Below are 14,081 nucleotides of genomic sequence, written 5' to 3'. Positions count from 1 at the left end.
TTATGAAAATATGGAAAGTCAAAATAATTTCCGAAGGAACTGTCTCCTCTAAGGTAGGAATGAAGAAAGAGGAGTAGAGGACAAAGAGGAAACAGAAGGACTCTGAAAAGCAAATTGCCTCCTGGGGATGAGATAAAGGAGTAAAATGTTCAAATAAAACAAGCAGAAAAACAGTCTCCTCACCTTTCTTTCTGCTTAAGGATAAGCCTGTTGGAAGGAAGGAGAGGCGCATGAGCCGCCCTGGTCCTTCATTAACAAGCACTCCCACCTTCCAGGGAGCCTGTAACTTCACAGCAGGGCAGAAGTCCTCCTTGGTGCCGGGAAGCCCTTGACTGTATCAACCCCTGTGTCCTAGCTGTCAGCCAAAGGGACACTAAGGAAGAAATGTATTATTCATGTATTCTTTGGGTTTTAGAAAGAATTTTTGTTTTTAGGAAAAAAGATTTATAACTGTGGACAGCCTGGGGCAGAATGGGAGGCATGTGGAAATATTTGCTAGGCTAGTAAATCTGTTGTGGAGTTATGCACCACTTAAGCCTAAGAGTATACCCTGACTAGCCATCATTCTGTTAACAGATCCTCTCTATTAATTATTTTACTTTGCCAGGAAGTTTATATTTGATATTAATAAAGTTAGTCCGGCAAAACACTGAGGTGATTTTTCCCTCTATGAAAGAAAGAAGACTTTCTGTTTGTTTGTTTGTCAGCATAGTTCAATGTTAAGGGAATCTGGAATTTTGCAGTGAGAAATAAATGCATGGTATAAATTCTTTTTACTAACATCAATTTTTGGTTTATTGGAATATTACATCAAGAATCTATACAACAGGGAAAATCCTATTTATTATTTTACTTGTGGCAGAGTAAGAACTATTTTTATTTAATGAAATATGGAAAAGTTTCAAGAACAGTTTAATTTATTCAAGAATAGATAAGTAGACCTCATTTTTAGTTCTGAGGCTATTAAGATAGTCCTGGAGACGTTGACTTTGTCCTGAAGATTCAGACTAAAATCTTTCCTTTGTGTGCTGGGTCTCTGGGCATAGTATCAGGTTGGAACTCAGGAAGCCTAAAGTCTAGAACTGGTTCTCCTTTGAATGATTTCTGACCTTTTGCAAGTCATGTCACATGACTGCACATTTTCTCATGTATAAATTGAGAAGGTAGCTGACTCACGAAACTTTACGTTTTCAGTTGTTTATTAATTCACCATCCATCCATCCATCCAGAAAGCACCATGCTAGGCACTGAGGATACAGTGGTGAATAAAGCACATCTCTTGCTCAGTTGTCTACAGTAGATCTAAGAATTTACCTGTGATAAAATGCCCACATTTCTTAGGGAAATTACCGAGGACCATTTAAATTTAACCTAATTTTAAAGCACCTTATTCTTTCCTCCTCTATTTTTTGTATACTTTTGAACTTATTTTTAAATGAGGTTTAATTGTAAACTGGAGAATTGTAAATGGTTATTAAATGATACACTGTTGTTGACATAAGTGAAATTTCAATTATTCACACATTGTCTAGTTAAAACTATTTAAATTTACATTAAAAACTACTTGAGCAAAGTAAAAATAGGATAACATGACTGACATTTAGAAATAGTCATTAGTCTTAGCAGAGGGAAGAGACAACACATTTGTGGAGCGTTACCTTTGTCAGATTAGAAATGGAGAACATTGAAATAAATTCTGACAAGAATCTTGCCAGCCTAAAAGCTGCACTGAAAGCTGGATGAAAGCTCATGAATAAAGAAGAAAATAATACATTAAGGACAGAGACCAATCTGTTTCCAGATAAGGGGTGTCATATAGAAAGGGAGAAGAGCACTTTGGCTTTAAATACAAGATCTAACAATGGATCATTCCATTATAATGGATCATTCATAGATAACTGAAGGAGGTGAGGTGTACTGTGAATTATGTGGACAATAGAATTAGAAGGATTTAGTTTATAGAAGGAATTTTTCTTCTTAAAATTTATATGTTGAGTATACATTATAGAAAAAGCTAAAGTGTTAGAATGATGGTATTATGACTTGTTCCCCCTCTTTTTTTAACCTCTTTTATTGACATTACAATGTACTTTAACTATAAAAGGAGGAAGAATGGTAATGGATTAGATCCTTGAGTTTAGTTTTAGCTTGGGTTCCAAGTCAGATTGCTCTGCTTACTTGACACATAATTTTTAGCGAGTTGAACTCTCCAAGCCTTGGTTACATCACCAGTCAGCTAGTATGATAATACCTCAGACTGTTAATGAGGCTACTAAATTAAATAATGCATGTAACTGACAGTACTTAGGCATATGGTCTTAGTATGCCTTATAATGAAAAATAATTAACCAGATAAAGAAACATTGAACATCTGGAGGAAAGTATATCTAGATTTTATAATCTTAATGCCCACTTGTTTCTAAATAAATAAACAAAGATCCATGGTAGCTTATGGACAATGAATTTAAATGAAATTATTTCCTTCTTCAGTTGAATCATTTAGAAAATCACCAGATGGTTTCTTGAACTCATTATCTTAGAGTTTAGGTTAGTTGTATGTGCTCTATTTTTCTGGCCAGAGATTTCCCTAAGTTGACTATTTTTCCAACAAATGGAATCTTTTGAAATAGAAACTGGAGCAAGTCTGTAAATATGTCAGTATCAATCAGTCTATCACTTTGAAAATCAAAACCACAACGAGATTTCACCTCACCCATGTAAGAATGGCTATTATCAAGAAGTCAATGTATCCCTAAACTGAATAAACAACTATAAAGTCATCTCTTGCTGGCAAAGAGTCAGAAGCTAAAATACTACTTATTAATATTAACCCAAGCTGGATGATGATGATGAAAAATGAAATAGGGACAGAAGACAAATGGTATCCACTCTCCTGCTTTTGAGAGCAAAAAAATAGTTGTGTGAACTGTCAATTAGCAGCTCATCTTTTTCAAAGGACATTTTGTTAACCTGTTTTTAACTGTTAATCTCTAGTAAAGAGGCTATAGTGTTATCAATGGATTTTTCTGCATTGGTTTAAAATCTTCTTTTAACTAGATTAGAAAGAATAAAAGGTAGAAATGATGAAATAAAGAGAAGCTGAGAGGTCTGGCAAAAGAATTTTTCTCTACTCCTCTGACCTGGGCTTCAGGTGGCTGAGGGTGTGGAGATTTGGAGGGAAAAACAGGAGATGTGAGTAGAGGAATTTGTGCTCACCTATATTCATAGTAGGTGACACAATTATTGTGTCGTCAGAGGGTGTGATAGAATGTTCTTATGAACATTTCTAATCAGGGTACAAAATACCCTGTGCTGATAGATTAGAGATGTATGAAATGTTCTGTAATAGCATGTTATCTTCATCAGCATACGTAAGCATTCTCTCTGCTGGACCATACCTCCAGCTGCATACAGGCCATTTCCATCTTGCTGGATTCTCCTAAAATGAATTTATCTGCTTCATCCAAGATTGCTGCATTTTCTCACAGGTTACATATTTCTTGTCAATAATGTCCCAATTTTCTTAGCGATTGAATCTTTAAATAGAATTTTTCCATTTCTTCTCCCTCAGTCTTCAAATCTAGTAAGTCACCAAACTGATGATTATTTTGAAAGTTTTCCCACTGATCCTTTTCTATTTCACTGTTAACTTCTCCAGCTTCAATGTTTTCGCTTATGTATCTCTGAAGATAAAACCCTTCCTATCTATCTTAGAATATTCTTGTTAGTGTTAAACAAAATACTGTATAGACTGTGTTCTATGAAAGTTTATAAAATTGGAAAATTTTTTCCTTATAGATTCTGAGCTAGTTTTGGACTCCATTATGCTATGTACGCTATGTGTAAATACATTATGCATATTTCATATGCATATATACATCTTTGTATAATATGTATTATATGTATTATGCATATATACATATTCATGTAAGTAGTGGACACAGAACTACTACATATAAACAGTATTACAATGCACTAGAAGTTGATACTATTTGTATTAATGCTTCCTGTGATTTTTCCTCCCTGTTTTCTGTCCCATTAGTACTCCTATGAAACACTTACTTAAGCATATGTCAAAGCACATAGTTCTTTGCTCCAAATAGATAGGGCTGGGGTAGAAGAAGAAGGAGATGGAGGGGTGGCTGAGACTGGAAAGAAAAAAGTGTAGGGACCGAAATCTTACCAATTAGAAGAATAAATTTTATTTTCAAGTGGAGGGGACTCCGTGCTGAACTGACCTTAAGTGTTGGTCTTTCCATCCCAAACCCTGCATAATACATCACTTGCAGACACCAGTATAATATGGGTGACTGGTTACTTGAATGGGGTCAAAATTGTGAGGGAAAACTTTCACTCTAACTAAAATCTACTATACAGAACCCATTAGAAAATTTCCTATGACCTTGGCCCACTAATATTTCTGACTGAAATACATCCTCTTTTATAGGATTTTGTAAGGTTTAAGTAAAATCATTTGTGCACAATGCCTAGTACATATTAGATTTTAAATAAATATTTGATGAATCTCAATCATGGGTATTTATATTTGGAAGAGAACTCAGAGGTAATCTAGTTCAATCTTCTCATTTTACAAATAAGACAATGAGCCCAGAGAAAAGTGGTGATTTATACAAAATAATGCTGAAATATAATACTAGGTCTGGCATTCATCTGTCCTGAGTCCCAGTTCTCTTTCCACTGAATTACAAAACTTTGCATCTCTTTTGTTTTGTGTCATCATATCTATCACTCTTCTTCCTAGTTTTCTTTCTGTCTTAGGCACATATAAAACATCGTGCTCATTTGACTTTACAAACCTAGATTTTCTCCAAATATAAGAAACAATTAGATTTATACTTGTCTACTGATACTTGCCAGTGGCAATGTATTTATGGTAGAATTGCTTTAGTTGCAGCAAAACCATCAATATCAGGATGCTTTAGGGTGTTATATTAACTAAGGAGAATTTGTTAGGGGGGATTGTGTATTGCTTTTATTCAATATACATTAAAAGGAGCTTTAGCTATATATTGAGCTGATTTAGTTTTTAACTATCAAAAACATATTTTAGTGTACATTTTTGCATATCTAAAATAGATGCCTTCTCATTTTCGTTACTGCATGTAGTCCCAGTTTACTGATAAATTGTTTTTTAAGAATTAATTTTTAAGCTGATTACTGCCACTGGAAATAAATTTTAAGTTGACTGTTGGTACTGGGAAATAACTTTTCCTTAAAGACAATGTTATATATTTTGGTTAGTTTAATCTATAAAAGCTTTTAACTCAGAATATGTCAATAAATAATACAATAATATTATTCAGTTGTACTACTGGTAATTAAACAAATAGAAAAATAAGAAAATAATTACTTTGTCTTATTTACCCCCACCCCCTTTAAGCAAAGTATAGAAATGATCAGTCTAATAGGGAAGTGAAGAACACAGTCTCTAGAATCAAGACTTTCCGGGTTCAAATCCTGACTCTATCATTCCATAGACGAGGCAGTTACTTAACTCATCTGATGACTGTTTCTTCATCTGTCAAATGAAAATAACAATAGTGCCTCCCTTCTGCGGCAGTCAGAATTCAACTGGTTAATCTATTTAAAGCACATACATCAAGTCTCTGGCACATAACAAGCATAATAAGTGCTAGATGCTTTTATAGAGCTATCACAAGCATTATTCCTTTTATTAGTGATAATAGTTAGGTTTATTTTGGTCTCATGAATAGATGAATGTAACTGCAGGTTGGAATCGCATATTCATGAGCATTAGGTACCAGACACTTTAATACATACATTATCTTGATTAGCCCTCATCCAAAAAGATTTCAAGAAAAGAAATAAGACTTCAGTATTTTATAAATGAGAAAATGGGCAGAAGATTGGCCTAGGGTAGCTGCCGGTTCTTTGCAGTTCCGTTTAATGGAAGGAACAATGGTCATCTTGCATTCCACAGGACTGAATGCACTCCACTTGAAATATTACCAGTAGTATGAATTTGGGTACTTTTCACCTTCTCAGAGCTTCAGTTTTCTGATTTGTTAAAATGAAAGAAGATAATTTCCAGCAGCCCTACCTTCAGGGGATATTGTGAAGATTGGTACAGTTAGTGTATGAGAATGCACTTTGTGTAATTCAAAAAAGACTTAAACATAAAGTACCATTCTAAAACTTGGTCCTTTGAGCTAGTTCTCTAAAAGAACACAACTCTAAAAACCTTCATCCAGGATTCAAGTCCAAGTTCTGCTACTTAACTAATGTTAAAAGTTTGAGATTCAGTTTCATTTTTCTATAAAACAAGAAAAATTCACCTAGATATTGTGAGAATTAGTATTTATGTAGAAGTTATTTACAAACTATGAATCACTATAAAAGGTAGGTCAACATTATGTCTAAAAGATAAAAGGCCAGTGTTACAGGCCAGTTTTCTACCTCTGTATTTTTCTACCACCTGATGCTTTCTGAGTGCCATAGTGCTGGCGTGTATATTCACAGGAACGTGCCTAAAGTAACAGGTGCCATTTACTGAGAGCAGTTCTATATGCCAGGCACCTTTTGAAGTACTTAACATTTATTGCCTCATTTAATCCCTATACAACCACGTGAGTATGCATTATTATCATTTTCATTTCATCTTACAGGGATTGTAACCTCTCTGAGGCTAAGATAGGTTATATTACCCAAGATATTTGCCAGAGTCAGCATTTGAACTTGGCACACTAAGAGTCTCTGCTTCTAGTGATTATATTCACTTGTCTAAGTGTAACAAAAATGTCATTCGTTTATCTGTTCATCAAACCATTCGATATTTCCTTTTCTGAATGTTTAGTGTCTAATTCTCTCAAACTTAAAAAATATAATCTAATTCCATAAACAAAAATCATTTTTAAGTAAGCAAAATGATTTTTATGTAAAAATAAGCAAGAATGGCTAAGAAAATTTTGGGAAAAAAAAGAATAAAAAGAGTGGAGAGTTGCCCTTTTAGATATTAAACTATGTTATAAGGCTTCATTAATTTAACCAGTGAGATGATAATGCATGAACAACCAGATAAAACAGGGTAGAAAGCCAACAGAGCTTTGAACACATCGGAGAATTTAGACTATGATAATTGTAACATTTGAAGTTAATGTTGAAAAATGGATTACTCAAAAAATGGCAGTAGATACAACAGGAAGTTATCTAAAAAATCAAACTGGGGTCTCATTCCACAATTTACCTAAATAAACTTCAGCTAGATCTAAAACAAACACATTCTGAAACCACAAGAAGATTTTGATTCAACCTAATCTATCCATATAAAGAGTGATCTTATAAAATTGACAATAATTGATACTTTTCTCACATGCAAGAGTATGTTCTGAAGTATTGAGAATTTTAAGATAGTAGTTCAGGATCATTCTTTTTGCATGTGGCTCTCCAGATTTCCCAACACCATTTATACAGTCCTTTCTCCATTGTGTATTCTTGGCTCCTTTGTTGTAAGTTAGTTGACCATGTATGTGTGGGTTTATTTCTGGGCACTCTATTGTGTTCCATTGATCAATGTATTTATCTTTAAGCCAATACTGTATGGTTTAATTATTGTAGCTTCAGAATGTAGTTTGAAATCAGGAAGCATGGTGCCTTCAGCTTTGTTTTTCTTTCTCAAGATTGATTTGGCTATTCAGGGTTGTGGTTTGTGCGTGTGTGTGTGTGTGTTGTGTGTGTGTGTGTGTGATTCTATACAAATTTCAGAATTATTTGTTATACTCTGAAAAATGCTATTAGAATTTTGATAAGAATTATATTGAATCTATAGATTGCTTTATGTAATAATGACATTTTAACAATATTAATTCCTCCAATCCATGAGCACAAAATATCTTTCCAGTTATTTATGTCTTCTTCAATTTCTTTCATCACTGCCTTACAGTTTTCAGTGTTGGTTAAGTTTCTTCATAGATAATTTATTCTTTTTGACTGAATTGTAAATGGTATTGTTTTCTTAATTTCTCTTAATGATAGTTTACTATTAGTGTATAGAAACACGACAGATTTCTGTATATTGATGTAATAGCATGTGTTACTGATTTCATATGCTAAGAGAAATCCATGATGCGCAAACATGGTTGCAATCTTGCCTGCACCTGTAACTGCAGCATGAGAAATATTGATGGGTAACCATCGAAGAATCTTTTCAAGTGATTGCCAAGCATTCAAGGGCTGCAGGTATTCCTCTTAAAGTGCTATCTTTTCTTACTTTTTTTTCAAGGAATAAACATTTCTACTTCTCAAGTACTAGTAGGAAACCAAAAAGGAACACACAGAGACTTTTTTAGACTTTTCAAAATAATTTCTATCCATTAGTCACCCATAAAGAGCATGGAGAAGATTTAATCAAAGCAAGTGAAATTTGTGATCACTGCAAAGCTGAAGTGTAGGAGGCACTCTTGATTACAGCTTGTATCTCTGTTGGGGTAGATGTTAGAGGGAACAAACAGCTATTAGTTTTCTTTACATTTCACTGTTTCAATATCTGTCATAAATTTAAGGTTTTTTAAAACTTTGTTTTGATTTTAGTTATTTTCCTTTAAGATAATGGGGTTTTAAAATAGTTGGCTAAATTTTGATCATATCCTGAAGAATTAAAATTCTATATAATTTCAGAAGTATAAAAAGCAGATACATTCTAATGGTGTTCATTGATTCATCAACCAAAATACAAACTTTTATCAAAATATTTGAGTGAAAAACACTTGATAAACAATCATGAACTTCTGTATAAAAGTGCTTACAATATTAATTTTTATTTATTGGGGAGTTATTGTCTTATACATGACAGAAACTTAAAAAGATAATTTTATAGTTCTTGACTTTCATTTCCCTAGAAAATCTACCATTGAAATGTGGGTTTTATACCTGGATGATAATATAGATTTTTAAAAGAAAGCAGAATACACAAGATACATATTTTTAAAATATGGAAATATTTTTAAAGGAATATATGGTTTTATAATTAATAATAATATGACAGAATATGCATGGAAATAACTAGAAATGTGTCATGGAGGTGTAGAAATGAGGGAAGGACACAAAGGTAAATCACATTGCAGTATACACAAGTTTGTACATCTACATAATGTATTACTGTTTGAAGTCTAAGTCATATGGATAATACCAAGTATTTTTTATTGCAACAAAGTAAGCAAAGTACATAAAGAAATTGGTTATGAGGAGAGTCAGACAGAAAAATTCTAGTTTATTCACAAAGCTAGCATTTCAGCAGATTCTCAATTACCCTGAACATTTACCACTGCTGATACTGAACAATAAGTGCTCTCTTAGAAAAATATATACATATTATGTGACTTTATTTGTTTAAGCTGGTTAGCTAAAGGAAGACAACAATTAAGAAAAAGTTCAAATTAATATTACAAAATGTTATATAACTACTAAAACACAGAAAAGGAAATGTAGTATCAAATTCTTGATTCATCTGTAATGGATATTCTTCAAGAGTAAGAGGTTTATAGGCTAAATCTGAAAAAGTTGAAAATAACTCTTTTTTTCCCTTCTATGGTTGAGCTTTGTTTTAACTTCAGTTAAATATCATCATAGGAAATTTTCCATTTACATTTCTTGTTAACTAAATGCAGAGAAAAAACAAGCAACTTTATGCCACTTGGATACTGATTTTATCCTTAATGTAAATTATTTTAACTGTAAATCTTGATAAAATCTACAGCTGTCATAAATACAAATTCTTGATTAATTAAAAGAAATAGAATAAGAGTCAAATATAAATGTCTTGAAATTAGTTCTGCATTCATTTTAAACTGCATTTGATTTTAATCAAAAATTTTTAAAGAAAAAATAATATTTATCTGCAATATAAACAAAGTCCTGTTGCTGATTTGAGATGTGTATTATATATAATATCATATATAATATTATATACATATATATAATATATATACACACATTTATAATATAATACATATATACAGTCACAAATTTTCTTAAGATCATAAAGCAAATCTGTCTTGGCATACCCTCATTTACACAAATCTGATGCATCTTTCTGGGTGTTTCTTTTTAAAAGTAAAAAAAAGACAAAGAACCACATACACCATGGAAGCTTTTTGCCAGTTTCTCAACTGAGGCAAGATTTTAATCTGCTACCATAAAGAATAGCAGTAAGATAAGGGATTAATGAAATTTAAGGTGCTGATCAAATCTATCATTCTAAAATAGATTTTTTAAGCTACAAATGTATTTTAAATCAGCTTGTGAGTTGAGCACTAGATACTTAAAATTTGGCTTTTCATATGCCAACATATATTAAATAAAAAGATAAGTTTTCAAATTTTGTTGAGTAATTGGTATGACTTTAATAGATAGCTTTAATAATAATTTTCATTTATAGTATTTTAGCCAAGATTTTAATAGGTAGCCAAAATCTATGACTATATCTACCAATAAGTAGAACAAAATAGACAAAGATCACTTTGTTTTTCTAGACACTAAATTATTCTCACACTGGAATGTAAACATTAATACAATAAGCTCAGCAAATAGGATAATGTTAGAAAAGCATTCCTTCCTAAAAGTTTATAAAAATGTTACAATTTTAATTTTCAATTTTAATTTTATAGCAATGTACTGAATAGTATATATTTCCTAAAGGTGAGCTTTGGCAAGAATATTAACCAATTACCACCAAAAACAATAGAGCCAACCTTAGCCAAGGCTTTGGGGATTGTGTGATATTAATATTTTATATTTTGCTACTATCTGAAGATACTGTTATTTAAAGTGCAGGAATCTGTAAGTTAAAGAGATATTATTATTTCAATATACACACTTAACAGACAAATTTAAAGTCAATGGGTACATATCATACAGGATCTTAAAACTCAGAAAACTATAAATTAAGGATACATTTGGTTGAGTTGTGAGGCATACTTTGTCCTTTAAAATTGTAAAATACATTATGTAAGAAAGAGTGTATTAATGTGCTTGCTAACTCTTTTGGAAAACCTAGTTCTATATTATGTGAATCAAATGTTAGACAATCCTACAGATTGTCTCCTAGAGTTTAAGAAGCTGCATGCAGCCATAGAATTTTAATACTGATTTTCAGGTTCAATACTCCAATTTTAATGGTGAGGAAATAGTTCTAGAAGTATTAACTTTTTTCTCAAGGCTAATATTTTGTCTTTTTACCTGTTACTGGATAGAACCACTGGTATTATTTTCAAACTATGTATGTACTTAAGCAGCACAAATGTCAAGGGCAAGTGGGGGTTATTAATCCTAAATTATCTGAAAGTTTCATATTAGTTTAATTTTTAGACATTGCTAGGTTCTATATAACTTAGACATATAATTTATTTCTACTGGCTGTTCTTCAGAGAATTTAATCTACGAGGCTTGAAACTGAGCACAGTTCCTAAAGATTGTGGGAGAAAGAAAAATGGAATCAATGTTTCTCAGTAGTTGCAAAGATCTTCTCAGTGATTTGACAAAAATTTCTTAAGCTTTTCTTTATTCTTGTTCATGTGTATATGAGAGCTCAATCAACAACCACTATTCTTTTATTAGTATTAGGCTGTCTCAGAGTTGTTTATGGAGTTGTTTTTTCCCAACAGTCGTGATGAATTTGCACTCCTATAACCGATACTCTCTTATCTCTCAAGTACGATCTGTGAAATCAATGATGTATTCTCTAGGAGACAGCATATAATTAAATGGCCCATCCAGGGTACGATTCATATCTTTGATGTAGGTAGTCATACTAAAATATGAAAATAGCATGATTACTAGAAATAACTGTATTCCAAATCATAGAAGACAATATTTTAATTCAAATTTAAAAAGAAATTTGAGAAGAGCTATTTATATTTTGAAATTAAAATTTTTTTTGGACAGAATGGGTGTTAATTCTGAGATATTGATGGTTGTACCACTAAGTGACTGTGAAAGAAATCCAAGGACAAGATGATTTATTGTGAAAGTCCATACACGTGTCATTTTATACCCAGAATACAATCTGAGAAAAAGAAATATGGACTTAATGTCTTAATTTTTGAAATTTTCTAGAAGAGTCACACTCTCAGTTTGAATTGATATTTGTACTTTGAAATTATACAGTAATGAAGTAAAAAGGAATATTTATGCCTTACTCTCATCTGTTATGTGGGGGCAAATGTAAAAGCAGTTCCTTTTGCTTTTGTTTCTTCTGAGAATCAACTCAAAGGAGCACTCATTAAATTTTCACTTTTTCCTAGAAAAATGTTACATGTATATGAAGGAAAAGTATCTATAATCTATAATTTCTGAACTTAATTTGTCTAGAATTGAACAGAGGAAAATGTTTTTTAAAAAGATGCTTAAACCAGCAGGAAAGAAATAAAAGACAAGAGACTAAGTGGGAAAGATTAAGACAAATTCTTCTGAAATATAATACGTCACATCAGTTATTTAATATGATTATGCCTAGAACATAGCTGGTAGAAAATGTTTCTCTAAAAAAGGATGCAACATGAGCAAGATGTTAGAAAGTGAGGGTTGAAATTATATGGAGAAACTTTTTATACAAGATGACCATGTTATTGAAGTTCTGGTAGTTCTTTTTTTAATGTTGTAATGTCATAGTTTGGTTGTTTGTGTACTTCATTGTTAAGTTTTTTTTTCCTACAGAAATATAATGAAATTATGTATATTATAGGCTGAAATGACTAAACTGATGTGAAAAAATTGTTTTCAAATACTAGACATCATGATAAAATATTAACCAAACATGTTTTGTTTGTCAGTAAGAGGAAAAACATACTAGTGTTAAGATAGAATCCATTTTCTATATTAGATTGATCTAGTCTTAAAACCTTATTTATCATTGTTAAGTGAGTGTCTGTAGGTAAGTGGTTTTTAAATTGTTGAGTGTGTTTTTTTAAGCAATGTCTAGACCATGCAGAAGAGATGAAATGGTTACTCCATCTGAATTTACGGTGGCTCAACATTGTTTTATCCTGTGCATATAACTACTCATATCATTGAAAGACTATAGCAGCAAATAAATGGAAAGATTAAAAATGCCGAGTGTTTTCTAAGGGAAGTGTCCATGTAGCTGATTGTAAGTCTACATAAATAAATGAATCACAAGTGGAATAAATAGTAACTGGCATAATCAGTATGATTTGCTTATCTTTGGAAAAACCTCCCTGATTTGTACTAGATACTCACCAACTGGAGAAAGGAAGATAGAATAGATGACTCTAAGATTCTTTTTTAACTGCACACATTTATAAAAAAAAATCTCACTCATTGAGTCACATAGTGGTAGTCAGAAAAAAACTTAATGAAAAAATAATCCTAGTAAAACATCACTATAATAATTTTGATAGGTTTTCTTGTTTAATGTGTCGTTCCTGGGATAAATGAAACTTCTGAAAGATTATATAGTACATCAAAGGCATTCTGTTCAATAAAGGAAAAAGATGACTAGAGCTACAGGAAGCAATCAACTGGGACTCTCAAAGGGAAATTTCAGAAGTTTATGGTGGAGTAATTAAGAATACTCTACAAAAGGTAATAAAAAGTCTTTCTGTAAGGAAGAGACTGTTCTATCACAAACTGATATTATACATGGACAGTGGCTTATAGAAGACAAAAGGAAAGTAAAATAAAATTTTGATAAAGAGAAATAAAACAACGAAAAAAGAGAAGTAGGAGTAAAGCATCAAAGCTTACTATATTAAATTGCCATAATTAGGTGTTTTCCTTCTCTGATGTGCCACAATTTACACAAACGCTAGGTAAATTATATGGAACAGTACCTTCCTTTTAGCCTTTAGCTGCTCATGATACTTGTCACAGGTGTCTCCAGGGATCTCTCCTCCCCAGAGAGTGATTCCGACAATGGTGTATGTGATACCCATGACGAGCAATGGGAAACAGTACACCAGTATAATGACAATAATATGGTAACTGCAAGAAATAAGAAAAACACATGCTGAAGAGCATAATAGAATAAATAGTGGGACTTTGAATTCATTCCACTTTAAATCTTAATTGAAAATGCCAAAGATTAT

General features: G+C 32.0%; 1 protein-coding gene, 1 long non-coding RNA gene and 1 other non-coding gene across 4 annotated transcripts in view; 1 reads left to right on the top strand and 2 right to left on the bottom strand.

Moving 5' to 3' along the window:
* The window catches only part of TACR3 (tachykinin receptor 3), a 63,305-nt gene that overhangs the window by 24,780 nt on the left and 24,444 nt on the right, over positions 1-14,081 (bottom strand). The window contains exon 3 of the mRNA XM_072939537.1: positions 13,827-13,977. Coding sequence (XP_072795638.1) covers positions 13,827-13,977 — 151 coding nt within the window. The remainder of the gene's footprint in view (positions 1-13,826; positions 13,978-14,081) is intronic.
* The window catches only part of LOC140686208 (uncharacterized), a 230,777-nt gene that overhangs the window by 210,042 nt on the left and 6,654 nt on the right, over positions 1-14,081 (top strand). The window lies entirely within an intron of this gene.
* Positions 12,946-13,075, bottom strand: LOC116276757 (small nucleolar RNA SNORA20). The gene has a single exon (XR_004186251.2). It is a non-coding gene; the product is annotated as a small nucleolar RNA SNORA20 (small nucleolar RNA).

The sequence above is a fragment of the Vicugna pacos genome, chromosome 2 (genome assembly GCF_048564905.1).
Source record: "Vicugna pacos chromosome 2, VicPac4, whole genome shotgun sequence".
Taxonomy (NCBI): Eukaryota; Metazoa; Chordata; class Mammalia; order Artiodactyla; family Camelidae; genus Vicugna; species Vicugna pacos.
This window is presented reverse-complemented; position numbering and strand designations above follow the sequence as displayed.